This window comes from Larimichthys crocea, chromosome XII (assembly GCF_000972845.2).
Source record: "Larimichthys crocea isolate SSNF chromosome XII, L_crocea_2.0, whole genome shotgun sequence".
Taxonomy (NCBI): domain Eukaryota; kingdom Metazoa; phylum Chordata; class Actinopteri; family Sciaenidae; genus Larimichthys; species Larimichthys crocea.
In genome coordinates, this window is record NC_040022.1 from 29,820,739 (window position 1) to 29,848,107 (window position 27,369).

Genomic DNA, 27,369 nt, shown 5'->3' on the forward strand with positions numbered 1-27,369 from the left:
AGTCTCACTCTAAAGGTAATTATCAGGTGATTATTAATGAATATTATTTTCTACTTTTTGCTAACAGAGCCTCGTAAATCTGACACACTGGACCTTACCTGCCTGTTCACACCTGGTGTTAAAGTCCAGGAGGACGTTGTCCTCGTAATTCATCGTAAACATTCGTGTCGTGACCTCACGTTAATTCCAGGTATGAACAGACTCTTCGTCTTCTGTCACAGTAACGACTCACGAACTCAAACACTCGTACAAAGATGGACAGTTAAAGCTGCACTAGGCGACTTAAGCTCTACGAACAGAGGGGAAACATAAAGAGTCGACCTGAATCACAAAAACATGTCGGACCTGTCGATCATCCAGATCCAGCGTTAAAGTTTTTACTCCAGTAATAGTCTGTACATGCACAGGAAGTGCTAACAGCTAATTCAGCGTACTTTCCATTGTGCTAATTGACTGCATGCGATGCAACCGACAAAAATCTGTTTAATTACGTCGTTTAAGATTTATCGTGACAGTGGCCGCACGCCGCTTTGAGCTAAACGTTTGTTGGATACACAAATGTATTCCTGTTGGACGAGGAACAGATCGTATAACTACTAAAACCTAAATAAGGCTTGTTTATTTCTGTTTTTTATGTCAGCCAACTAAAAAATACTTAATGGACAAATGCTACCATCTCTGACAAAATCTTTTAGCCCTCAAAGACGTGACAGAAGTCAGAAGAAAACACTTTCAACAAAGTTTCATCCTGGTATATTATTATTATTTTGGAGTTTTAGGAGTAATTTGTGCATTAGTACCTATGTCTACTTTTAGATTTTCAGAATCAGAACCAGAATTACTTTAATAATCCCAGGGTGAAATTATTTTATTTTATTTTCTCAACTAATCACAATTTGCAGTGTCCTAATCTAAATATCGGCAAAGACGTGGACCTGAGATGAGCTGAATGACACCTGGTTCATCATATAATCCACCTGTAACAGCATCCACCTGTCAATCAAAGCGTCCACGCTCTTAATCCTGCATAACTTTAAGCCTTAATATAATGTGAACAGGTGAGTTGTATATAAATTCACCCTCAGTACAGTTGTCATGAACGGGGAAATTAGCTACAGAGACCAAAACTGTTTTTTGTACCAGGCTGTAAACATGTTTATTTCTGCTGTGAAGTTGGACATTTGGACATGGGGACTTATGGAGACTGACTCACTTCTGAAGCCAGCCTCAAGTGGACGTTAGAGGAACTGCAGATTAAACTGATTTGCGTCGGGCGCTCGCATGCAGTTAGGACGCGGTGTCAACAAATACAGGCTAAAAAAATATGTAACTCGTTGAATCCATGGCAACGTTACACTTCCTGTTTACATCCCACAAAACCCAAAGCACTATGGGAAATGTAGTTTCAAAGAGCAGTTGGTCAACTCATGTAGATACAATCGAGAGAGCAGCAGCAAGTCGTCGCTGTGGGTTCGTGTGCTTTCTAAACTTCACGGCTGAACGTTTGGATCTTTTTCCGGAGACTTTCTTAAGATCGTCGTCGATCTACGGAACGCAACTCTGCTGTATTACAGTGAACTTACAGTTTGTGGTCTCGGTCTGAGAGGTCGGGACGTTCTCTGCCCCGACTTTAATGTTTTTCTACATAAATCTGAGTGTAGTGCAGCTTTGTATGAACTTTAGTCGAAAAGGGAAGTCTACAAACGGACATAAATAAACCAAGAGATTAAAAATTAGACTTTAAAGTGCATCGTAGCAAACATCGACATGTGCATGCAACCGGAGGAAAATAAATTATTGTTGGTTAAACGACGACTGAAGCACTAAAAATAGAAAAAGTACAAAAACTGTAGAAAGGAAAGAAGTGGCCTCATATAAAGATTTTCTATATTATATATTATAATATGTTCAATTAATAAAGTGTGTTTGTGACGCGGCGAGTCCGAGTGTGGATGTTCAACAGGAGGAATAAATAGACGTACACACACACACACACACACACACACACACACACAAAGTCTTATAAAAATCTTAAAGTGGCCCCTGGTTGATCTGTCTCACACACACACACACACACACAGACACACACACACACACACACACACACAGACACACACACTTTAGTGTTATAAAACTGCAGAGGTGAAGTCACGTCACATCCTGAGGAGATCCGCGGATCGTTCTGGAAAAGACAAACAAAACAAAAAAACAACAGCTGATTAATTTGGATTAAATTTAAAATCATTTAATCCTCCTGACCTCCGAAGCTTCACACACACACAGAAATATCTAAAATATAAAAATATCTATAATATGTCGCTTAATTCGAGAAACCTTCGACTGACTGTTACAACATCGATAAATCAAACATGTTTTTTTTTTTTACCTCCAGTGCCCCCAGAACGTCTCTCGTCATCTCTTGTGTTGTCTGGTTGCACTCGTGAACAATTTGTTCTGTCGGACACGAAAAATTAAAAAAACAAAAACAAAAAAAATCATATAAATCATTTTTCAAAAGCAGGAAATGTTTGAAGATCAGACGACGACGCAGCAAAGAGTGTCCGCCGTGAACTGTGGGTAATAAAACTACAAGTTTGCTCCAAATAAATGAAATCTAAATGTATGTTTACACATCATGTATGTAGTTTGGCCACAGATCACGTTGGACAGGGTGTCCACAGACTTTTGGCCACTTTATCTGTTTCTGTCTCCGTCTCAACGTGCTGCTGCTCCTCCTCTCACGTTGTTGTCCGCCCGTTTCTATAGAAACAGGGTTCGGATCACGTGAGGACGGTCGTCTTCACATGTGCAATCTAACACGGCAGACGTGATGACGGACAGCAGCGACCCCCAGAGGCCGGCGGACGCTCCATTTATTCACCTTGTGCTCTGGACATCTGATGGAGAAGTTGTCTTCGTTCAAGGCGCAGCCTGAAAATATAAAAAAAACATGAAACATCCGTGACAGTGAGGCGACAGCTGTGAGTCCAGATCTCACAGGAAACACACTAAGAACATATTTTATAAAGCTGGACATGAATAACAGCGTCTGTACCCGACTGAATGGCACATCTGTAGTGATATTTCTGAGGACAGCTCTTCTGGAAACATCCCATTATTGCACCGGTTTGTTGGCACGCCGAACACACCTGAAAGAAAAGCGAGAAAACAAATCTGTTACCTGACCTGTGATCAGCTGAACGGTGTCTCTGTCATTCGTACGTCTGTTCTCACACTATGTAACTTTGAGAAGTACGTAACGCTTTACGGCACTAAGTCACACAGCAGCAACTATTTCACTGATTCTGGTGAAACTGGATCATATTTTATGGAGGAAATGTTTTCTGGTTTTCCCTCTGATGTCCTCCGGCTGCTCCGCCTCAACTCTCTGTGATTTACAGAGTTTATGATGGACAGTGAAGTAAACTGCTGACAGCTGTAGCTGCTGTTAGCTCATGTTAGCTCAGTCTGTTAGCTGCTGTTAGCTCGTTGTTAGCTGCTGTTAGCTCATGTTAGCTCAGTCTGTTAGCTGCTGTTAGCTCATGTTAGCTCAGTCTGTTAGCTGCTGTTAGCTCATGTTAGCTCATCTGTTAGCTGCTGTTGCTCTGTTAGCTCAGTCTGTTAGCTGCTGTTAGCTCATTTTAGCTCAGTCTGTTAGCTGCTGTTAGCTCATGTTAGCTCAGTCTGTTAGCTGCTGTAGCTCATTGTTAGCTCGCCTGTTAGCTGCTGTTAGCTCCTTTTTAGCTCAGTTTGTTAGCTGCTGTTAGCTCAGTCTGTTAGCGCTGTTAGCTTTTTTAGCTCCGTTGTTAGCTGCTGTTAGCTCATGTTAGCTCAGTCTGTTAGCTGCTGTTAGCTCATGTTAGGTCAGCCTGTTAGCTGCTGTTAGCTCATTTTAGCTCAGTTTGTTAGCTGCTGTTAGCTCAGTTTGTTAGCTGCTGTTAGCTCATGTTAGCTCAGTCTGTTAGCTGCTGTTAGCTCACTTTGTTAGCTCAGTCTGTTAGCTACGTTAGCTCAGTTTGTAGCTACTGTTAGCTCAGTCTGTTAGCTCATGTTAGCTCAGTCTGTTAGCTGCTGTTAGCTCATGTTAGCTCAGTCTGTTAGCTGCTGTTAGCTAATGTTAGCTCAGTCTGTTAGCTGCTGTTAGCTCATGTTAGCTCAGTCTGTTAACTGCTGTTAGCTACTGTTAGCTCAGTCTGTTAGCTCATGTTAGCTCAGTCTGTTAGCTGTGCTGTTAGCTCAGAGCCGGGGGAGTGTTAGCGTTTGTACCACAGGAGTTTTGGACCATCGGGAAGAAGAAGATGAAGTTTACAGGAATGCTTACGGGGAGTAAAGTGTCATGCCAGAACCAGAGCTGGTTACATAACTGGACAGGAAAAGCCTGCCTTGAGTTGCATTGTGGGAAATGTAGGAGTGTTTTACCAGGGTGGTTCTTTAGTGTTTATATAGCTTTACTCGTTGCTAAAGTAAACTGGAGGTTTTTAGACCCAGGGTGGGGAAGCTGAGCCTGTGTCGTGCCAGAACCTGAGCACAACATTAACAGAAAAAAAGCTAAGAAGAGAAAAGGAGAGAGTGAGCGAGCAAGAAGCCGCCGGACAAGAGTAAATGTGGGACTGACTTTTAGTGGTTGGTGAGAGCTTGGTGAAATAAAAGGCTGAAAGACAGACGCCGAGCTGGGCTGTAATGTAATCAGAACGAATACTCGAGTACAGCTGAACATATTCACCACAGTGGGATTACACTCTGGGTCACTCACTGTTTCTTGTGCGAGCCGGGCCGCCTCCTCCAACCCGTACAGCCTCCCTCTGACCAGGAAGACTCCGGCGGACCAGATCCCGCAGTCCTCGTGGATCCAGCACTCGTCCAGATGAAGAGGCACCTTTGGTCGCGAGTGCTCGTCGCTATCAGGCAACTTTTTGACGGCGGAGCAGTCGCAACCGTCACAACCGTCGTCCGAGGAACGTAAATGTTCTTCCTCTTTCTGCTCGGTCATGCAGTTCTGCTGCTGCCGGGTCGGGCAGTCCGCAGACCGGGCGGTGGGGTGGTACGGGCCGTGAAGGTCCCCGAGCCCCATGGCATTGGCCGTCTGGCCGCACAGGCAGCACAACAACGTGGCCTGACTCCTGTTTTCCGGGCTGAACCGACCCAGATAGAAAGAGGACGTGTTGGGGACGAAGCCTGTGAGAGACCTGGTGGTTGTTTGCTGATGGGCGCCTCCTCGGCTGCTCCTGACCGTCGCCTCCTCCTCCTGGTAGTTGACGACGGTGCACATCCTCTTCTCCATGTGGACGAACGGGCAGAAGCTGCCGGACTTCTTGTCCTTCTTTTCCACGTTTGCATATTTCAGTTTGATCTCGGGCTCTCTGGGAGGAAACTGAGCCGAAGGTCCGGCCTGCGTTCGCCGTTTCCTTTTCCGTCTCACGGCGGTTTTCGCCTTCGCCGACTTGTTCCTCTGACGCTGTTCCGGTGGGATTCTGGTCGGTTTCTGCTCGATTCTCAACTTCTTCGTCTCGTTAACGGCGATCGGCTTCTTTCGTTTATGGTTGATGCTTTTCGACACTTTGCGCCGAGGCTGTTGCGGCTGCTGCACTCTCTGCGGTGACTTCCTCTCCGTCCGAACGTCCACGCCGGACTCCTCCGAGTTGCTGCTCGCTCTTTGCGGCACGTTCAGCTGCGACGCCGACTCGTCCGAGCTGGACAGCCTCACCGCGTACTCCATCATGTCTTCCGAGTCGCAGCTCTCGTTGTAGATGCCCACGGCGTCGGTCTTGGCTTGGCGCCTCAGGCTGTGCCGCGACCCGCTGCAGGTGAACTGAGGCATCTCGGAGACGGGCTTCCTGATCCGGGTGCTGCGTCGGACTTCTCTGGGTTGAGGTTTTTCGTCCTCGCTCTGAGGCGGAGTCTCTCTCGTCAGACTCTTCTTACAAGGACTCTTCTTGCGAGTAAACATGCCGCTTTTATTCTTCTCGTTCGTTACCGAAACCTCAATAACGTCACTGTCGTCACTCGAAACGTCTACCGGAGAGTCTGCATGGTTGCCGTAAACGGCGCTGAGGTCCGGCAGGAGGACGACGGGCCTGGCGTGATGTACGGGAATGTCCACCGAGCTGTCCGAGGAGTCCTCCGAGTACGAGCTGTCCGGGCTGGGCGAGCTCAGAGGCTGAGGTAGGTGATAGCAACCTCTCCCTTCGTCCAGCGAGGACACCGCCGGCGACAGCGGCTCCACGATGTGCCTCACGCTGTCCTGGATGAACGGACTGCATAAGAGCGGCTCCTTCGCAGAGGAGACGAGGAAAATCACGTCCGAGCCGCTGTCGCTCTCCTCGCCGCCGCTGCTCTCTGGAACCGGCCCGCCGCTTTGGTTGGGCCCGTAGAAACCCGGGTGATGCCACAGGTTGCCGTGAACGCCATCGCGGTAGTTCATGTAGTTCCCCAACGACTCCGGGCGCTGCTCCATGTCTCTGCAACGAACGGGCGCGCCCGGGTCGGGGTTGTAGGAGGACGAGGCTCTGGTCCTGAACGGGGAGCTGATGTCGGTGCTGCAGCTCGGCGGGCGTCTGTGGTACCACTCGGGCTTCTTCGCCAGGTCCATGGCTTCAGGGTGGCTGCGGGTCAGCGGGTTGACGGAGTAGCCCTTCGACAGGTCCATCGCCATGAGAGCTGGATCCTGAGAGGACACTTCCATCACTGCGAAGGACACAAGAACGAGACGTTACATAAGACGACGAGCACTTCATACGCTGCACGTGTAACGTTAGATCAACGTGATTTTATATGATGAGAGATTTCATTTGATTGTTTTACATTATTCTGGAAAAGAGATTTGATGACCTGAGCCGGACTTTCATTTATTAATGTCACAACAGAAATGATTTGGATTTTTGTTGCTTTCTGCTGATCTTTTAATCGATTAATCAAATATTCTATAAATTGCCAAAACTTGTCAGAGACAAAAAAAAGTCTTCAAACGTTTTGTTTTATTTTAAACAAAAATCAAAAAAATTATGATTTGAATTATGACAAAGAAAAAGCAGCAAATCATCTCATCTGAGGAACCAAACGTGAATATTATTAAAGACGGAAACACGCCGTGTCCGAACCTACGGAAAGATGGAAATGTACTTTTTCTGTCGTAGTTCAGAATAAACTGAATATTTTTTAAAGACTTTTAAACTATTTTAATGATCGATTATCGAACATTTAGGACAGTTTTCAAATAAAAACATGAAAAAACCTCAAATGAGCCAATTTTCTAGTTCTTTTTTTGGTTCATAATTCACGGAAAATTTTAAGATTTTGGACATTTAAAGACGTCATGTTGTTGTTTTTTACATTTTATCACCTCCACACTGAACTGAGTCCTCTGCAAAACTATTCTGATGATTAATTATTACATTTTTTGTAATTTTTCAAAGGAAAAACAGTAAAAAAAAATAAATTTTGCTTATTTTTTCCCATCATAATTCACCATGAGCTGAATATTTTATTTAATAATAAATCATTTAAATCTTATTTACAGCTCCTGAACAGATGCACTAATAAATACAACAACAATAACAATAAACCAGATGTGCCTGTTTGTTTATTTGTGATTTGTGAGCGTGCAGGTGACGTTAAATGACATTATTGGTGTTTAATGCGTGATATAACAGGTGAGCCGTCACGGTAACAGGTAGGCCTCGGTGATGTGAAGGTGAGCAAACACCGACTGCAGCTCGGCGCTCAATCCGCCTGTCAGTGCGACCTCTCCGGACGCTCTTACCCTTCAGGTGGCGGTCGTCTGGTGGCTGTCCGACCTCCGCCCCCCTCCCCGGGTAAAGGATGACACTTCTCCCCGTCACAGTCGTCTGGTAGCCGGGTTAGCTGGCGCGCCTCTCCGGGCCCATCGGGACCGCATGTAAACAAAAGCAGCTCATGCTAAGCTAACGTTAGCCCGCGGAGCTCCGGCCACGCTCGACGCGGGAATCGTCCCGGGGACATCGTCCGGTGGACGGTCAGCAGCAGCTCCGAGCACCGCCACCTCCTCTACGGGTGGTGTTTTAAAGTTGTCATCATGGACTCCTTCTTCCTCCACAGTCAAGCCACGGCCACACACCGGAAGAGAACGACGCGCCTTTCAAAATAAAAGAGACTTAAAGTAGTGTACAGACTTGAGTAAATGTACTTAGTTACTTTCCACCGCTGTTATTTTAATCAATGAAAGATCTGTATATGTGAGATTTGTCCTGTTCTGTTTTTATTTTATTACTCCACGCCTGAGTTTACACAATAAATGTTTATTTTTATTCAGTATCACTTTTGTCTGAAAGTTGTAATCATCTTCAATCTCGACGACCCCAGTATTTAAAACCTGCTGCACAGATGCTTTTATTTTATTTTAACTTGTCTGTATTTGTCAGGTAACTTTAAAACTTTACGCTCTTCTTCTTCTTCCTCCAGAAAACACAAAAACAGTCTGAATATTTGTTTGTTCAGTTTTTATCTGTCTATATTTTAGACTCATCACAGCAGAGACAGACAGACGAGGTTTAAATCTGAATTTATTTAAAAAAAAACATTTATATTAATACTGCAGAGTGCAAATATAAATTACAGTTTGTGTCCGGTCTGTCGGTGAAATACCAGAAATGTTTAGAAAGTTTTTAATTTAAAGATTTAAAAATATTCAACCAGTTTAATGACGCGTACAGCAGACGAAGAAACATCCAAGATGAAACACAAAAACAAAAACATCTGTACACATGAAAAAATATAAAACAGGAAACAAGAAATTATTTTGTGACAACAAACAAACTGAAAATGTTTAGTAAGAATTGGTCCTGACATAAAATGTCTGTGGATTTATTAAATAAGACTTGAAGCTGGCGGAGCTGATGGAGTTACGTCTGGTGGAGCTGACGAAGCTGATGGAGTTACGTCTGGCGGAGCTGATGGAGCTACGTCTGATGGAGCTGGCGGAGCTGATGGAGTTACGTCTGGCGGAGCTGATGGAGTTACGTCTGGTGGAGCTGATGGAGCTACGTCTGGTGGAGCTGATGGAGTTACGTCTGGCGGAGCTGACGGAGCTGATGGAGTTACGTCTGGCGGAGCTGATGGAGTTACGTCTGGCGGAGCTGATGGAGTTACGTCTGGTGGAGCTGATGGAGTTACGTCTGGTGGAGCTGATGGAGCTATGTCTGACGAAGCTGATGGAGTTACGTCTGGTGGAGCTGATGGAGTTACGTCTGGTGGAGCTGAGGGAGCTGATGGAGTTACGTCTGACGGAGCTGATGGAGCTACGTCTGACGAAGCTGATGGAGTTATGTCTGGTGGAGCTGATGGAGTTACGTCTGGTGGAGCTGACGGAGCTGATGGAGTCACATCTGGTGGAGCTGATGGAGTTACGTCTGGTGGAGCTGGTGGAGTTACGTCTGGCGGAGCTGATGGAGTTACGTCTGGTGGAGCGCTCGGTGAGCCAGCCTCAGGTTTTCTCTCAGCTCGTCGAGCTCGCGCTCCGCCTTCGCCCTCGTGATGCTGAGCTCCGTCAGCACGTCTTTGTACTTCTTCGTGGCGTTCCTCTTGTCCTGAAACGTGACGAGAGACGTCGAGGACATTAAACATCAGCTGACTGCTGTCTGCCGTCATATTAAAGTGCGTCTCACCTTTTGTGCTGACTGCAGCTCGTCCTTCAGAGACGTGAGCTCCTGCTTCAGACACTGAACCTCGGACTCTTTCACCCGCAGAGTGATCTGAAACAAACACTTCACGATCAGCTTCATGTTCAGATGAAAAGGATTAAACGTCTTCACACTGAAATATTTATGACGTGCAGGACGAGTCTTCAGTGACACCTAGTGGACAAACATAAGTTTAAACATAACTTTGTTTCAGCAGCAGCTATCTGAGGCGACGTGGAACGAGAGGCGAGTGGCGCGATGAAGAGCAGACGTACCTCCATCTCGTACGCGTCCATCTTCTGACTGAGCGGCAGCTCGTCCTGCTTCGCCAGCGAACACAGTCTGGTGATCTCAGCCGCGAGGTGAGCGCTCAGCTCCTGAACGGAAACATCAGATTTAAAAACCACGTTCAGTGACGTCGTCCAAGAAGACGTTAAAGAGTCTCACCTGGTTTCTCGTCCTCAGGTCTTGGTTCTCCTGCTGGCACTGACACAGCGCCTTCCTCTCGGCATCCAGAGCCTGCACGAGGTGTCCGTTCTCCAGACACTTCAGAGAGAACTGCTGGGACAGAACCTGGAGCTCCCGCTGGTACGACGTCAGCTCCTCGCTTCACAGACAAACACAGATTTTATAAGAACAAGTTGACCCCTACACCGCAGAGACGCTCTGATGACAGACGTACCTGTGCCGTGTGAAAACGTCCTCCAGGTGAGAGTCTCCTGAGCTGCTCTCTGACTCGCTCCTCCTCTGGATCTCTCTCTCCAGCTCCAGACGGTGAGCGTTCTTTATCGCCACGATCGCTGAGAGAGATTAAAAGAGGATTATAAACCGACACGTCTCCGTCTTCGTTCATCAACACATCGCTGACTCCTCACCAGTCGCCGTCGCGGCGCTCTCCTCTTCCAGCAGTCGGTCTCGCTCCAGCAGGAGGCGCTCCACTTCCTGTCGGTGTCGACGCTGCAGCTCCTCCACGATCTTCACGTGACACTCCTCCATGGTGGCGAAGCCGCGCTCACACGTGACCTGAAGGAAGAAGAGACGATCGCAAACTGAAAACCATCAGAGAGAGAGAGAGAGCCAGCAGCCGACAAGCTGCATGAAATCATCATCATGAAATCACACTTCACTGTCAGAGGTCACTCCTACCTTCAGCTTCTCCGTCTCCTTCTCATGTCTCGTCTGAAGAGAACTCATTTTCCCATCAGACACTTCTTCCATGACGGACAGCTGCTCCTCGAGCTCCTCCACTCTTCGTCTTAACTCTGAAACGTGCTCGGCCTCAAAGCTCGGATCTGTTTCCTCCTCTGTGTTTTCATCCAGCGTCTCCTCGACTCCCGACTGACCATCGACAGGACGACAGTCGACCATCTCGTCTTCTTCCTCCTCCACCTGTAACTCGTCTGTCTGGCTGCACGTGTTCACCTTCTGTCCTGATGATTGTTCCATGTTTGTCAGCCTCTCTCTCAGCTTCCTGTTTTCTTCCGTCAAACCGTCACAGTTGCTGCAGACGAGCGAAGCAGCATCCAGCTTCTGTTCCTCGATCTGTTTCTCGTATTTTGACCGAAGTCGGCTCAGACGGAGGCAGAACATCGCTTCAGTCGCCGCGGAGTGAATGAAACCGGACCAGGGATGATCCAACAGGTTGAAGTCGGAGAGTCGGTCGGCCATGAGCCAGAGCTGCTCGCGTGTGGAGCTGCTGGCGGACGAGGCGAGGCGGTTCAGCGACGACATTTTCACCTGCGTGACGACTTTAAAATCAAACATCTCTCCTCTTTCTTCTGTCTCACTTTCTTTATTCCACGTAACGTCCACGTCATTCAGTCCTCCGTCCGTCTCGGAGAGCAGACGATGCCCTAAAAGCAGCATCTGTTTCTCCACCATCATTCGCGCCATCACCTCACTCAGAATCACCTCCACCTCATTCAGCTCGGAGGATTTCAGTTTGTCAAGCACTAAACTACAAAACTCCTCCTCCCACCTCAGCTGACGCTCCACCGTCGCCTCTTCGCTCTCCTCCGTCCTCAAACCGCCGTCCAACGTGTCGATCACCTCCAGAAGTTTCTCCAGAGCGTTCAGCCTCGTCACCATCCCGTCCGTCACCTCCTGGATCTTCTCGTCGCCTGAACCACGTCTGTCGTGTTTCGACCTCTCCGTCTGCAGCTCTTCATTCAGCCTCCTGACGTCGGCCTCCGCCTCTGCAGCTGTTTGTCTGTAACGCTGCTCCGCCTCCTTCAGCTCCGCGTTCTGCATCTCTGATTGGTGGAGCCGCCTCTCCAGCTCCGTCAGCCTCGCCTCAGCGTCCTCCAAAGATCGCAGCAGGTATCCCTCCGCCTTCTCGTCACTCTCCTCCTGTCCTGTTTTCTGCAGCAGCGCCTCCGTCTCCTTCAGGTTCTCCTCCAGGGAGGTGATCATCGCCTGGGCCTCGAGGAGCTGCTGGTTCTTCACGCTCAGCTCCCTCTGCAGATCTTCTCGCCCGGTCTGTTCCACCTCAGGGAGGTTTTGGGGTTCGGCGTACCTGCCGCTGAGCTCCACTTTCAGCCTCTCGATCTCGCGGTCGGCCTCCGTCAGCTGGTTTAACATCTCCTGGTTGCGCTGGTTGAGAGCTTCGTTCTGGCTGGTGAGCCGCTCCACCTCCTGGGAGAGCCTCCTCACCGCCGCCTGGTCCGGAGGAACGTGGCAGCAGTTCAGCGAGGCGTCGTCTCGCTCTGCAGACGTCTCCAGAATTAACGAACCGTATTTATTTATTTCTGAGCCGTCGTCTCCGTCCAGCTCCTTCTGAAGCTCTTCAGTTTCTGCGTCGCTCTCTGATGCAGGTGACAGCAGGTCGTCCAGTTCTTGGAGGTTTCCGTCGGCGTCGTGCAGCCAGATGCTCGGCGTCTGAGGTGTTAGTGAATCGAAGCTGAGCTGCTCCTGCATGCTCTGTCTGATGACGTTCTGCTGCTCTAAGAGCTCTCTGGTTTCTTCGTACGTGTCCTTCAGCGTCTGAGTGTGGATGTTCGAAGAGTTCAGCTTTAAGAAACGGAGACGAGCAGAAGATCAGTGAGCGCGTGCTGAAGTTTATCACAGAGTGAACGTTAAACAAGAAACGTGGCCGACCTGCTGATGATGATGAAATCCTGTCGTACTCAGCTGAGTCTCCAGGTCCAGTCTGCATCGCTCCGACTCCGCCAGCTGAGACTTCAGATCCTCCACCTTCAAAAGACCGGACCAAAGACCAGACTTAAGACAAGACCAGTTCAGAAATAAAAGACTAAGCTATCTAACTAAGCCTGGTTCAAACCTCTGAGGACCACGAACAGCTGTTCATGTAAACACAGTTAGATGTTCAGGTTGAAATCTCTCACCTTCGTCCTGTAGCTGTCCAGCAGCGTCTCCGTCTCCTCTTTGTCTTCGGTGATCAGCGGGACGTTCCTCTCCAGTCTGAAGATCGTCTTCTCCACCAGCCTCCAGCACTCCTCGATGTCCTCCTCCACCTTCTGCTGTGATTTTGGACTCAGCGCTCGGACGCCGCCACCGCCGCTGTCTTCTGTTTTATCTCCCATCACCTCCCAGCTCAGAGAGATGCCCAGCATGCTCTCGTACCTCCTCCTCCTCTCCTCCCTCCTCTTCCTCCTCTCAAGGTCGCCGAGCTCCAGCGAGGAGCACGGAGCTTTCGTCCTCTGGGGGTCGGCGTCCGCCGGGCTCGCTTTGTTCTGAGGCCTGAACTCGGCCCAGTCGAAGGTTCTGTAGCGTCCTTCGCGTCGTCGCTCCATCACGGTCCGATGTTTGGAGTCTCTCTCTGCGGAGACGTCGGCGGACGGAGAGTCCTGAGTCACATCTGGTTTGGGGAGAGCTTCAGGTGGAGCGTGGAGGCCAGGTAAACTGAGCACGACATGCAGGTGTGTTAGGACGGAGGACAGGAAGGTCCTTTGTCTTTTTCTATTTGTCCCTCTGATGAAGCTTACCTGGCTACATCAGGCGCGTTGGCTGGATGGACGTTCTTCATCAGAGCCTGGATCCAGTTCTTTCGTATCCCTGAAGTCATGGCCGACAGCGTGTAGACGTCGTGTGGAGTCTACGGCAGAAAAACATCAAACTTCACTTCATGTTGATGCAGAAGATTCAGATTTTTCATGTTTGTTGTCGGCCAGTTTTTCTCACGTGGATCTGGAAGCCGTAGTTTCTCTGCACCTGATACTCCGACACATTAAAACACTTCGTCAGGTCGATTTCTCCTTCGAGGTCCGAAGCCTGATGACAGTAAACAAAAAAACATTTAAACATCTTTAAAGAAGAAACACGTTTGTTTGTATTCTTCAGACAAAATAATGAAATCACCTCCTCAGCCAGTGAATCCTTGTAAAACCTCAGACTGTCAGCCGACAGCACAAACCAATACTTCTTCCACTAGAGGGAAGCAGACGCCAAAATAAAAGCATGATGAACGAAGGGGACGTGAAGAAATCATCAGATCAGTTAAATAAAGAATCAAAGCTCAGCTCACCTGATCGTGTTCGTCCAGTTTGACCATCCAACCTTTTTTAAAGTTCAATAAGTCCGGCTGTGAAGAAAAAACAGAGTGAACATGAACGACAGTTTGTGTCGAAGTCTTCCGGATGAATGTTCAGAGTAACACGTGATCGGTGACGGCAGATTACGAGAAACTTCATCATCCATCATCTGTAACCGTTTATCCTCATCGGGGTCACGGGGTGTCGGGGGCTGGAGCCAATCCCAGCTGACGTAGAGTGAGAGGCGGGGTACGTCACCTTCACATCCATGAGTCACTAATTAAGCAGTGAAATGTCTTTGGACTGTGTTAATACGGCAGAATGAGACTTTCCTTCGTGCATGGATTCAGGTTTGTGAGTGTGAACGTTTGTGTTCATCTGTGAGGAGCTTTGTGGCCTGCAGGGGTTGCTGTAGTTTAAAGGGTCGCTCTGCCTGCTGTTAGTGGAGCAGCTTTAATGTACAGACACAAATAATCGGGATTTATTCACCGTCATGATGTTGTCCGACGTCCTGCGGTCCAGAGACCTGCTCCTCCTCTGAGCCGGCGGTGCTGCGAGCGAGGCCACGTCTCCGCACGACTGAAGTTTCTGTGAATAAAACAAAAAAACAAAAAACACAGACATCGTTAAAAACTCCTTTCATCGGGTTTGCACTGATGTGAAGACGTGACGTGTTTTCTCAATCGGCCGGCTGCATTCCATCAGCCGGAGTAACCGATAGTCTGGATCTTTGGCAGGGGCCGTCAGCTGGAAGGATTAGAGCACCGCGGGGAGCCGACAGGCTTTTCTCCACCGCTTGTTAAACCCCGCGCTCACATCAGCGCTGAACCGCACATGGATGACTGCGTCTGTGCAGAAGGAATGCATGAAAAAGGTTTTACACATAATCCCTGACACTCTTCCAGAATGATGCTGCGAGGTCCCGAAGACGGAGCGACGCTCAGGTTTCATTACGCAGCATTTAATTGTTTATTCGAGCCTCTGCTATTCAAAAGATTCATTCTTTACTGTTATATAACCGCCGTAATCTCAGGGGGGAGAAATGACCACTTTAAATCGTTACGGAACATTCTCTGTGTTTCTGGCGTTTTACGCTGAAAAACTGTCCTCGCAGATCCGGACGCCAGGTGAACAGAGCTCGGCCTCTGTTTCCGGAAGAAGACTCCCGAATCCGCGGGGGAGTGAAAGAAAAGGAGGGGGAGGAAGAATAGAGGAGGAGGAGGAGGCCGTCTTGGGAATCTCAGCTCTGAGGCGTTTGTTTTGGTAGCCAGGAGAAGGTCAAAAGAGCCCGGACCGGGCTTCTCCTGGCTACCAAAACAAACGCGCCCAAAGACACATGAATCACCACGTGGGATAAAATGTTCTGCCGTCGTGAAGTCCTCCACCTCTCCTCGAAGAACAGTGACGACGTTGTAGCCGAAACAGTCGAGTGTCATGGGACTTTATTTTGAAAAACATACGTGCAGCAGTCTGACGTAACTCGGCCTGCTGAGACTTGAACAGACGTGACGGTGCAGAGAGCGAGGACTCGCACTGCCGAGGTGCCCTTGAGCAAAGAATCCCAAACTGCTGAATTCTGGGTGCACCGCTGCAGCTGATTGCGTCCGTGGACAATGTTTGAAAACCGTTTTATTTTGAAAATCCACTCGATTTTCAAAATAAAATACCAAACTGACAGTTAAGGGAAACGGTTTGATAGAAACATTTTCACCTCACACAAACTAACACAAATCATCATCTTGCTGCCTGGTGTGTCATCGTTGTTTGATAGCACGCTGCATCTTTTCTTTCATTTCAGGCACTAATTATAAGGAGAAGGGCGGGATTTGAACCCACGGCGTCATGATTACAAGCAGCTACAAACAGCCCGTGATGTTTTACTCTCTGTGTGTTTAACATGAGCTGCGTCGAGCTTCGACCTTCTTGGTTTGGTCTCGACACGCCCGTTTTCTTCAGCGTGAATCGGTGCTCGACGTCTGTTTGTGCTTTGTGTTTGTGTTTGTGTCGATACCGTCACACGCAGACAGACACTTGTTAAAGTCTACTCACCTCTTTAATCACCAGAGTCTCGCCTGACAACACACACTGAGCGCCGTTCACAAACAGATGTGCACTTTCTGACTTTTCGGAGCGTCCGTCGAGCTCATCGGGCTAAATTTAGTGATTGTGCAGTTTATTGTCAGAGTTCTGAGATTCTTGTCAGGAGTCCTTGAGAGTTTCCCGACGTTTACACTGTATCTTGTTTCAGGTCTGAGGAATCCCTGGAAAAAAACCTGTAAGAGGAATGTCTTCTCCCAGATTACAACACACAACAGGAGGCGGCTTGAACGCCTTCGGGGCATCAAAACCAGTTTCTGTTCACAAACAAAATGCAGCTCTGAGTGAATCACCGCCTCGCTCCCACCTGGAGGAAAACACAAGCCTTGACACGGCGGCTCGTCCACACAACTCCAACTCCCATCGCCGACTTTTCAGAGTCTCTAACGTGAAGCGTGAATGAATCAGGTCGTGTGTTTACACGCAGAGTGTGTGTGTGTGTGTGTGTGTGTGTGTGTGTTCAGGTCAGAGCTTCACCGTTAAGAGTGACGTCTTTCTCTGCGTGACACCTGGTTTAATGAGTCATGATCAAGTCCAGCCCGGCCCACTACAGACTGGATACAGTAACTGGTCTGAAGCCACGATGGGATTAATCATTAATCAGCATTATCATGACTTTAAAATGGTCAGTCAGGAAGTTCATGCTGTTTTCTTCTTCGTGTGCTGACTCTAAAATATTTTCCACCAGAATTACATCAATAATTCACTTCATGAGAGATATTTATGGCTTTGTTTGCTCTCACGTGTTTAAAAATAACTTCATGAGCTCATTTATTTCAACATCGTAACTTCTCAGACGCATCACAGCCAAACTTCATTCCCACAAACTGTTTTAGTCATTTCACCTGGAAACAAACCATTTGTCTCGTTTAGTCGTTAAAATAAAACAAACCGTTCTCGGTAGATCAAAACAGATCAGCTCAAGGCCGAGGGATCATTTCCCGGAGTCGCTGCACGGTTAAAGAATGAAATAAAATAACAGCGTGTGTTCAACAATAACATCACTGCTCTCTGAGACACTCATTACACAGTCATCATCAAACTGTTTCAATATTTTGAATTGATTTACGTGGATATCCGTGTTTGTTGACTCTCCTGATTGACTTCAGTTGGTAAACTATCAATATCAAGGCTGTCCGTCACGCAGCACATTCACCTAATCAAAGCTTTTACTACTTTAGGTTTGAATCCATGCGCGCATCAGTCTGACTGCAAAGTCGGCTCCGGGTCTTGGACGTCCCTCTACCTTCAAAAACCTCCTGCAGACCTCCAGCTCTTCAGAGAGGACCTCCTCAACTTCACCTTGTCTCCTATGCACTCACAATAGAAGAACATAAACAAAGGAAACACGACCAAATCTGAGCGAGGTAACAAAGAGAGCCTAAAAGTGTGTTAGTGCGGACACATTCGGGTCCTCTAACCTGATGTTTCTCAACCTTTTTCCAGTTAAAAATACACAAACTTTCAAGTCTCCAGGTCTGAAATATTTCAGAATGAACTCTTTACACTTGTTGACCACATTAGATAACCGAGCTTCCTCTGAACATTCATCCCGGCCAGCTGGTGAAGGACGAGTTCAGCCTCTCATAACTCTACATGCAGAGAGTTGGACCTGTGTGTGAAGGTGAACTGTAGTTTGTTGTTACCTCTCGTTTGTTGGCGCTCCGGCCCGTCCTCGATTCGGCCTCCTCCGCTCCTTCCCGCACTTTCTCGGCGGCCTCTGATCCCAGCAGCCTGGAAAACATGAACATCCAATCAGTGAAAGCCTCACCTGAACACACAGGTGGGCTCTGACATGACAGCTTGATAACAGTCTCCAAACATCAGCCGTGCAGGAGTGTTGTTGCTGCTGAGAGACATGATGAGAGCCGACATCCTGATATAACGAACACGCGACTGCGAGGCGATGAAAAGAAACGCTGTCATCTGTGTCAGTTTGTTTTATTGCAGTGTTTTTGTTAGTTTGTCTGTGAAACAACCAGGAAAAATCTTCTTATCTCTCTGATTTACCGACTTTATCGATACGAAGGTCGAGTATCAGAGTTTTGATAGTCTCAGTTTCAGACTGATTGGCTGCAGCGTGACATCAGGTTTGTGTTTTTACAAAAGGTGGATCCGGCTCGACTTCTTCTTTTTTTTGGCGGACGCTCCATCGCTGCAGCCAAACCAGACAACTCCCACTCAAACCTCATCTTAAGGCTCCTCAGTTTATTGTTAATCAAATACAAATACCAAAGGCTGTTAGTGCTTTATTGCATATGAAGATTTGCAGCTTTTCCCTTCTCGGTGATGCTTTAAACGATTCATCGTCCCCGTGTCCTGGTCACTATTTGAGCAGCAGCTGCCCCGACACATCTCGTCTCCTCTTGTCTTATAAACTTCATATTTTCAGAGTTGTTTGTAACTTTACAGAGTCTCCTCTGATGTTTCAGCTCGGCCTCTGCTGGGTCGGACCAGACGTTGTTGTGTTGTGCCCTGAAACTGAAGCTCCAAGCTGAAGTCGACCTCCTCTGACAGGCAGGCAGGCAGACAGACAGGCGGGCGGGCAGACAGTCAGCATGAAGGTCCTGAGAAACAATGCCGCAGATATCTAATTACAGCAGCGTTTTGGAATTTCTGGCCTTATTTGGGGGGCATAAAGTATTTTCTGTTTTTGTTTCCCAAAAAGGCAATGAGTGAAGACGTGACGTTCTCGGGTCACGTGACCGGTTTACATGCTGCTGGGGCTCAAAGTGGGAGTTTTTTTCTTTAAGCTAAATTTAAAATCGCGGCAGTCGGATCTCTAATGGAGGGGTAGAGCGCGAGCCTTTGATCTGCTGTTTAGCGGTGTGTGATGGCTGTTCGGCTTTATACTGGGGGGGAAGCAGAGAGGCATTGGATGTCCTTTGTGCTAATTGCTTGCACATTTACCCCTCTTCCTCTGCCAAGGCTCTTTAAATGGCTGTTACCCACAGAATACATGCAAACATGTGAATATAAACAGCAGCCTGCTGCCAAACACAACGTACACAGGACTCATTCACATGGTATCAACATTATTGGCTTCATCTCGCCTCCTCTGATTGGTTTCTAACCTCTGGTTCTTGTTTGCTGATGTTTGGATGTTGTTGTTTGTCTGCTTGTTACTGCCAGCGTCTGTGTTTCCGCCGGCCACCAGGTCCAACGAGCCGACCGGACTGACGAACCCTGCGTCCGAGCTCGGGGAGTCCGTGGAGACCGGGCACAGGTAGGTGGACGTGCTGCCTGGACACGGAGACAAACACACAAAGACTTTCAGACTCTCTGCAAACAGCCAGCAGCCAACGCGATGAAATCACTCTTTTTTTAATCGCTCAATAACACTGTCAGGGTTCACACTGCAGCCAGTGGCACAAAACATCCATTGTTTTCCCTCCTAACATTTCACTTCATGATTTCACTCAGCTTCAGGAAGTCGCCTTAAAGTAGCACAAACCTTTTTTCTGTTCCATATAAGAGCTAATTATTTTGTTCATGAGTTGAATCATCACGTTGGCGTTGATGTCGGCGGCTCGGTGGTGCGGTGGTTATCACCATCACCTTTCCTGGTTTGAACCTCAGCTGGACTGAAGCTTCCTCCATCCGTCCAAACATGTGCACAAAACTCTAACTTGACTCTAAATTGTGTGAATGAATGAATGAAATCAGAGATAAAAAATTACCCTCAATGCACCTGGAGACAATGTCGTTGCCTTAAAACCAAAACAACGAGTTAAAAGACGCTGAAAGGCACCAAATGACTCCAAATCTCTGCTGGGTCATTGTCAACATGACACAGTCATTTAATCTTAATGATAATCGTTAGTGTGTAATCTGGTGGTGTCGCTGCTCCGTCCTAATATGAAGAAACTGTAGAAACACGCCTGTAGATATAAAAGTCTCATTTAAAGGAATCAAAAACATAAAGATTGTTATTTTCAGGTGACAAAAACAGAGTTATGAATATTATATTCTGTAAATTGAGACGTTTACGTCAAGACGCTTCACGTAACCGCACACTGATGTGTATATTTCTATATAAATCTGAGTTTCTGCAACAGTGCTGCTGAAAAAAAAAACTGGATGGATAAAAATACTTCCTCAGATACTGAGATCTTAGATCAGCATTAACTCGTCTGGAAAACAGCTCGAAGAATTCGATGCCGCTCCAGGATCCTGGCAGAGCGGCGCTCATCATTCGTCCCTGTCTGGCTCTCGGAGCGTCGTCTGTGTCGAACAGCCGACGGGCACAGTCAGCACGAGTTAATCCAGACCTTCATTACAAAGCGCAGAGGAGCAGCGCCTGTCCTGAGCTAACCATGGAGCCCATTAGGACGTGTTTAAGACAGTTGGAGAGTCTTTTATGGGTCATGTTATGATGCCTGAAGGTTAATGCGCTCTGTGTTTATGTAACTTCCTGCTCTCGGGTCGCCGTGCCTGGTTAAAGAAGGGTTAAACGAATGAGGAGCTGGAAGTGTGTGAACATCTGCAGGATGTTAGGACAGTGTGAGAGGACAGGAAGTGGCTGTGATTGGCTGACGGACATGAAAGCCTCACACATGTGTGTGTTTTGTGTTCTGCTGCACCTGCAGGGTTCTGCTCCGGGCCCGGGGGATCCACGTCTGTGACGGTCCACATGGGGGTCACACCCGCTCCCTTCCCCCGCTGGTCTTCCTGCCACCGGCCACAGCCGGACTCCGCGTCGCTCTCCGAGGACGGCAGACTCGGGTCGGTTGCAGCCATCTTCGCCGGACTCGGCTCCTGAAGAAAAACACGACGGAGAGTTTTATTTGTTTTTGTTTGAACCCGTTCAGAGCCGCTGAGCTGAGATTCATGGTGCCCAGAGGATGAATCCAAGACTTTCCTCACAGCAACACGAGCAGTGTGTCCAGACTCTTCAATATGAAACCTCAGGGTTCACCCTCTGAGCACCATGAACATCTATGTTGAATTCCCGCCCAGTTGTGGAGTAATCTATTACTGGATCAAAGTGTTCCAGCATCGTCCGGACTGAAAAATGTTTGCGTCCAAAATGTTTTGCTAATTTTTAAGTAATTAGTTTTGTGTGCTAACGTGAGGAAGATCCGTGAGGAGCCGTGAGGAAACAGCTGATCAGTCATGTGACTTCAATGTTCTCTACGTCACAACCAGGAGAAAGTGTTTTCATCTCCGGTTAAGATCTTTCGTCAAACATTTTTAAGGTGTCGGCCGACGTGTAAAGTTGCTACCTGAGTGGGGACGCGTTCCACTTTGCGTTTCTTCTTCTGATTCTGCTTGTTGGTCCGCAGAAAGACGCCGAGCTGTTCACTCCACCTGATTAAACAAACAGACCTCGGTCAGCCGGGATACAGGAGGTCTCATTACTCGCTGCTCTCCGGTTTGATACCGACCCGTTGATGATCTCTTTGTTGTCACCGCGGATGAAGATCTCCTGCTCTGACGTGACGATGCACAGAGCGTTCCTCTGGCCCGTCCTCGGCTCGGCGTCGGTGATTTCTGTGCACAGATTGAGGTTCACCGTCCCCTGTGGCAAAGTGCTCAGCTGCAGGAGAGTCAGAGCGTCGACGTTAAACACCAACGTGAACGACAGTCAGACAGAGAGTGAAAGAGATTTGAAGGGATCACAGAGAGAGGAGAGGAGCTAAGCTCAAATCATCCGCTGTGGTTCTGCGCACAACATCTGGTGTAAAGATGCCGGCTTGATCCTGACGTACTGTAAATACAGATCATATACAGAGCAGGATTTAATCTGCGCGGCTACTTTATGTGTGTTTGTGTTTCACTTCTCACCAGCTCATCCAGGGCGAAGCTCAGGCTGCCGTGTTCGTACAGGATGAAGAAGCGCCGCTGCCATTTCTGACAATCGAGACACGACAAACGACGTCACGACAGGGAAATAAAATCACCATCGATAAAACGTTTGTCCGACATGTCTTACCCGTGACCTCTGCATCGGGTTGTCAAAGTCTGTCCCCTCCGGAGCCAAACACAGCCAGCCTCCGTAGATCGGTTTCGCCTGGAAATTAGAGATTTTAGCTCAGTTTGGTAGCCGGGCTGCCAGGACTGTGAGCTCAGAGCGCCGGGAAGAAGAGGAGAGCCGGTGTCATGCCAAAACCAGAGTTAGTATCATGGATCACTGCTCATTTAGTGAGCTATAAATCCACTTGGCAGAGGAGGAGAAGAGAGTGAAGAGGAAGGATTTGATCATAAGTAATGTAATCAGAACAAATACTCGAGTACAGCTGAACAAATCACACGATGTTGCTTTAAATCCCGTATAAAAACAGTCAGCGTGTATTATTTTAAACACAGTGTGAAGATGTTTCAGCCGGCCGTCGGAGCGTTTGCAGGTTTGCAGGTTGAGCAACAAGCTCTGAAATTACAGGGCACGGTGAAAAAAACCAGGCAGGGGGACGGGAGAGTAATAACATATTTGAACAATGTGAGGCATGTAGGAAGCCGTCATGATCGTGTCTTTACATCACCTCCACATGACAGACCTGCAGGAACAGAGTCTGCAGGGGAGGCGAACAAAAAAAAAAAACACGAAGACGATTACCGACATGTGGACTGACAGAGATCTGACTTTTCTCGCTGGTTTCATGTGTAAATATAGTTGAAATTAGCAGATCTGGTCAGATAATATGATTTAAATCCAGAGTTTATTTTAGGAGATTGCGGTGGAAGTAAATCAACACTAGTGTGGCACTAAATTTAAGATACTTTTTATTTCAGAGGGAAATATTTGATGTTTTATTCCACTATAAAAACAGCATATTAGGTTGGTATACAAGCCCGACATGACGTCTCAAACATATTCAGGTTACTGTCACGGAGGACGAAAGAAAACAGAAATTATTCAACATCCGAGGAGCTGAAATCGGAAAATTTGGACACGTTTCCTTAAAAAAAAACTCAAAGCGATTATTGGATTATCAATATAGTTAGCGATTAATTTAATAGTTGACAATTAAATCGACTAATCACAGAGTTTACACCCTCTACGACTCACTTAATCATCTATTAAAATATAAATATGAGACTTTAGACAATATAAAGACACTTAAATACTGCTAATAATTTGTGTACAGTCCCTAACCGTAACTAACTAAACAAAAATGTTGATTTAATAGATTATTTATTTAAATTCAACATGTTTTAGGTAAATAAATAAATAATTAAAGTTTAAGTTTGGTTCTACGTCGAATATGAGTTACTAAAAAGTGTTAAAATAATAATTTCAGTACTTTATTTTGTATCTTTCTCTTTAAATAAATGAATTTCAGTACTTTATTTTGTATCTTTCTCTTTAAATAAATGTACATTCACTTAAACAGCAAACTTTTATGACTTTAGCCTAATTTAATCATGAATTAAAATATTTTTTTTTTAGGTTTTAAACAATAAAAACATTAAATATAAACAATCCCCTGTGGCGGACCTCGCCACCGCTGCTAATAATTTGTGTACAGTCCCTAATTTTAACAAAATTGTCAGTTTTATCGCAGTAACGATTAATAGATGAACTAATTAGTTCATTTACAGCAGCAGATAACTAAAACTGAGCTTTAAATTCAACATGTTTGCATGTTTTCGGGTTTTTTAAAGGTAAATACATTAATTATTTATGTTTCACGTCGAATATGAGTTGATAAAAAGTGTTTTTTTGACGTTAAACAAACGTTATTTTTACGTTTCTCGTTAGATAAATGAACTAACCGCCGCGGTAACTGAATTAAACGTTAATCAAACGTTAATTAAGCGTTAATTAAACGTTGCCTGAACGTTACCTGCTCCATGTCGCGGTCGCTCGTCAGATGCAGCTCGCGGGACTTGAAGCAGTTTTGACATTTGCTCTTATTAAAAATATTCGCCTGGAACTTGTTGCACGGACTCGTCGTCTTCTCCGCCGCCGACATGTTGTTGTTCTCTCAGCCCGCGGAGCTGTCCCTCCAGCCGGCTCGATGGTCGCACACAGCCCGCTGTCCCGCTCCGGAGCTCGGCATGAATGAACCGTCAAACATCTGTCACAGGCTCGAGCCCCGTGGACTGCTGGCGTCACGGACGCGTCATCTGACGTGACAACATCCGCTTACCACCTACAAAATAAAAGCAATTTTATTTTTTTATTATTATTTAGTTTCTGCAATAAATACATACATAAATAAATAGATTAATAGATAAATTAATACATACATAAATAAATAGATCAATAGATAAATTAATAAATACATAAATAAATAGATCAATAGATAAATTAATAAATACATAAATAAATAGATCAATAGATAAATTAATAAATACATAAATAAATAGATCAATAGATAAATTAATAAATACATAAATAAATAGATCAATAGATAAATTAATAAATACATAAATAAATAGATCAATAGATAAATTAATAAATACATAAATAAATAGATCAATAGATAAATTAATAAATACATAAATAAATAGATCAATAGATAAATTAATAAATACATAAATAAATAGATCAATAGATAAATTAATAAATACATAAATAAATAGATCAATAGATAAATTAATAAATACATAAATAAATAGATCAATAGATAAATTAATAAATACATAAATAAATAGATCAATAGATAAATTAATAAATACATAAATAAATAGATCAATAGATAAATTAATAAATACATAAATAAATAGATCAATAGATAAATTAATAAATACATAAATAAATAGATCAATAGATAAATTAATAAATACATAAATAAATAGATCAATAGATAAATTAATAAATACATAAATAAATAGATCAATAGATAAATTAATAAATACATAAATAAATAGATCAATAGATAAATTAATAAATACATAAATAAATAGATCAATAGATAAATTAATAAATACATAAATAAATAGATCAATAGATAAATTAATAAATACATAAATAAATAGATCAATAGATAAATTAATAAATACATAAATAAATAGATCAATAGATAAATTAATAAATACATAAATAAATAGATCAATAGATAAATTAATAAATACATAAATAAATAGATCAATAGATAAATTAATAAATACATAAATAAATAGATCAATAGATAAATTAATAAATACATAAATAAATAGATCAATAGATAAATTAATAAATACATAAATAAATAGATCAATAGATAAATTAATAAATACATAAATAAATAGATCAATAGATAAATTAATAAATACATAAATAAATAGATCAATAGATAAATTAATAAATACATAAATAAATAGATCAATAGATAAATTAATAAATACATAAATAAATAGATCAATAGATAAATTAATAAATACATAACAATCCCCTGTGGCGGACCTCGCCACCGCTGCTAATAATTGGTGTACAGTCCCTAATTTTAACAAAATTGTCAGTTTTATCGCAGTAACGATTATAGATGAACTAATTAGTTCATTACAAGCAGCAGATAACTAAAACTGAGCTTAAATATTCAACATGTTTGCATGTTTTGGGCTTTTAAAAGGTAAATACATTAATTATTTATGTTTCACGTCGAATATGAGTTGATAAAAAGTGTTTTTTGACGTTAAACAAACGTTTATTTTACGTTTCTCGTTAGATAAATGAACTAACGCGCGCGGTAACTGAATCAAACGTTATCAACGTAATAAAGGTTAATTAAACGTTGCCTGAACGTTACCTGCTCCATGTCGCGGTCGCTCGTCAGATGCAGCTCGCGGGACTTGAAGCAGTTTTGACATTTGCTTTATTAAAAAATTCGCCGGGAACTTTGTTGCACGGACTCGTCGTCTTCTCCGCGCCGACATGTTGTTGTTCTCTCAGCCCGCGGAGCTGTCCCCCAGCCGGCTCGATGGTCGCACACAGCCCGCTGTCCGCTCCGGAGCCGGCATGAATGAACCGTCAACATCTGTCACAGGCTCGAGCCCCGGTGACTGCTGGCGTCACGGACGCGTCATCTGACGTGACAACATCCGTTACCACTACAAAATAAAAGCATTTTATTTTTTATTATTATTTGTTTCAATAAATAAATACATAAATAAATAGATCAATAGATAAATTAATACATACATAAATTAATAATACATAAATAAATCAATAAATACATAAATTAAATAAATATATAAAAAATCAATAAATACATAAAATTAATAAATACACAAATAAATAGAATCAATAGATACATTAATAAATACATAAATAAATAAATGCACAAATAAATAGATAAATTAAAATACATAAAAAATAATAAAGAGATTAATAATAAATACATAAATAAATAGATCAAAGATAAATAAATAAATATAGTAGAGATACATAAATAAATACATACGTAGATAATAAATAGACCAGAGATAAATAAATAAATACATAAATAGATCATAAATAAATAGATAGATGGATGGATGGATGGATGGATGGATGGATGGATAGATGATAGATAGATAGATAGATAGATAGATAGATAGATAGATAGATAGATAGATAGATAGATAGATAGATAGATAGATACATGAAGTGGATGGTTATGTTCAGTATATGTATGTTTATATGGCATAAACAGCCTGCAGGATATATACATGGTCATATTAAACTGTAAATTTTATTGTTACAGAGTTACTACTAGTTGTTCGAGAAAAATAATCTAAGTATTTATCAGAGTACTCACAATCAGTGTTACTAAACTAATAGTGCACTACTGTGGGTTGATTAGTAGCTGCAAAGTAAAAGACAAATACTTATTTTCCTTCTCAGTGAATCCAAACATTTATAGTTTCTGCAGTTTTAATTTTATTTTTTTATGAATGATGAATTATTTTTTTTACCTTTTTAATGCAAAACTGTGCAATTCCAAACAATAAAAGCAGAACCAGGAGTTAAAGGGTAACTAAACATAAAAGGAATGAATTAAACACAAGGTTAGAACGTAAAAACACTTATCATGTCCAATTTAATATATTTATTAGGGGTCTTTAAGAGGCTGGGTTTGATGACATTTTAAATGCTCCTGTAATCATACATCTAATAATATTATGTCTTCATCTATAGAAACTTTTCTGTCATAAAATGTTTTTAAAACAACAAAAAAAGATCTGTAATGTAATATATATCAGTTGTGGAGTGCAGACATCAC

The 27,369-nt window shown here is 44.5% G+C and overlaps 2 protein-coding genes across 5 annotated transcripts; both read right to left on the minus strand.

Moving 5' to 3' along the window:
• Nucleotides 1–1,716: 1,716 nt before the first annotated feature.
• On the minus strand, nucleotides 1,717–8,327 carry LOC104933991 (protein BREAST CANCER SUSCEPTIBILITY 1 homolog). The gene is made up of 6 exons (XM_010749547.3): nucleotides 7,760–8,327; nucleotides 4,754–6,684; nucleotides 3,056–3,149; nucleotides 2,882–2,931; nucleotides 2,387–2,454; nucleotides 1,717–2,182 (listed from the first exon to the last, which is right to left on the minus strand). Exons 2-5 carry the CDS (start codon nucleotides 6,680–6,682, stop codon nucleotides 2,413–2,415), a joined length of 2,115 nt encoding a protein of 704 aa, XP_010747849.2. The 5' UTR covers nucleotides 6,683–6,684; nucleotides 7,760–8,327; the 3' UTR covers nucleotides 1,717–2,182; nucleotides 2,387–2,412.
• A 630-nt stretch (nucleotides 8,328–8,957) lies between these two features.
• Nucleotides 8,958–24,330, minus strand: LOC104933989 (myosin phosphatase Rho-interacting protein). 4 transcript variants are annotated; one of them, XM_027285463.1, is made up of 23 exons: nucleotides 24,028–24,330; nucleotides 22,176–22,253; nucleotides 22,028–22,093; nucleotides 21,628–21,779; nucleotides 21,466–21,550; nucleotides 20,824–20,998; nucleotides 19,315–19,483; nucleotides 17,887–17,974; nucleotides 14,633–14,731; nucleotides 14,137–14,193; nucleotides 13,971–14,039; nucleotides 13,794–13,883; nucleotides 13,598–13,707; nucleotides 12,998–13,514; nucleotides 12,750–12,845; nucleotides 10,800–12,662; nucleotides 10,529–10,676; nucleotides 10,336–10,453; nucleotides 10,101–10,260; nucleotides 9,929–10,030; nucleotides 9,639–9,725; nucleotides 9,427–9,560; nucleotides 8,958–9,354 (listed from the first exon to the last, which is right to left on the minus strand). In XM_027285463.1, coding segments are annotated over exons 1-23 (4,593 nt in total). In that variant the 5' UTR covers nucleotides 24,157–24,330; the 3' UTR covers nucleotides 8,958–9,353. The 4 variants fall into 4 exon arrangements, with proteins under 4 accessions (XP_027141264.1, XP_027141263.1, XP_010747848.3 ...); XM_027285462.1 differs by having other exon boundaries at nucleotides 8,958–9,372; nucleotides 9,412–9,560; XM_010749546.3 differs by having other exon boundaries at nucleotides 8,958–9,560; nucleotides 10,800–12,635.
• Nucleotides 24,331–27,369: the final 3,039 nt, after the last annotated feature.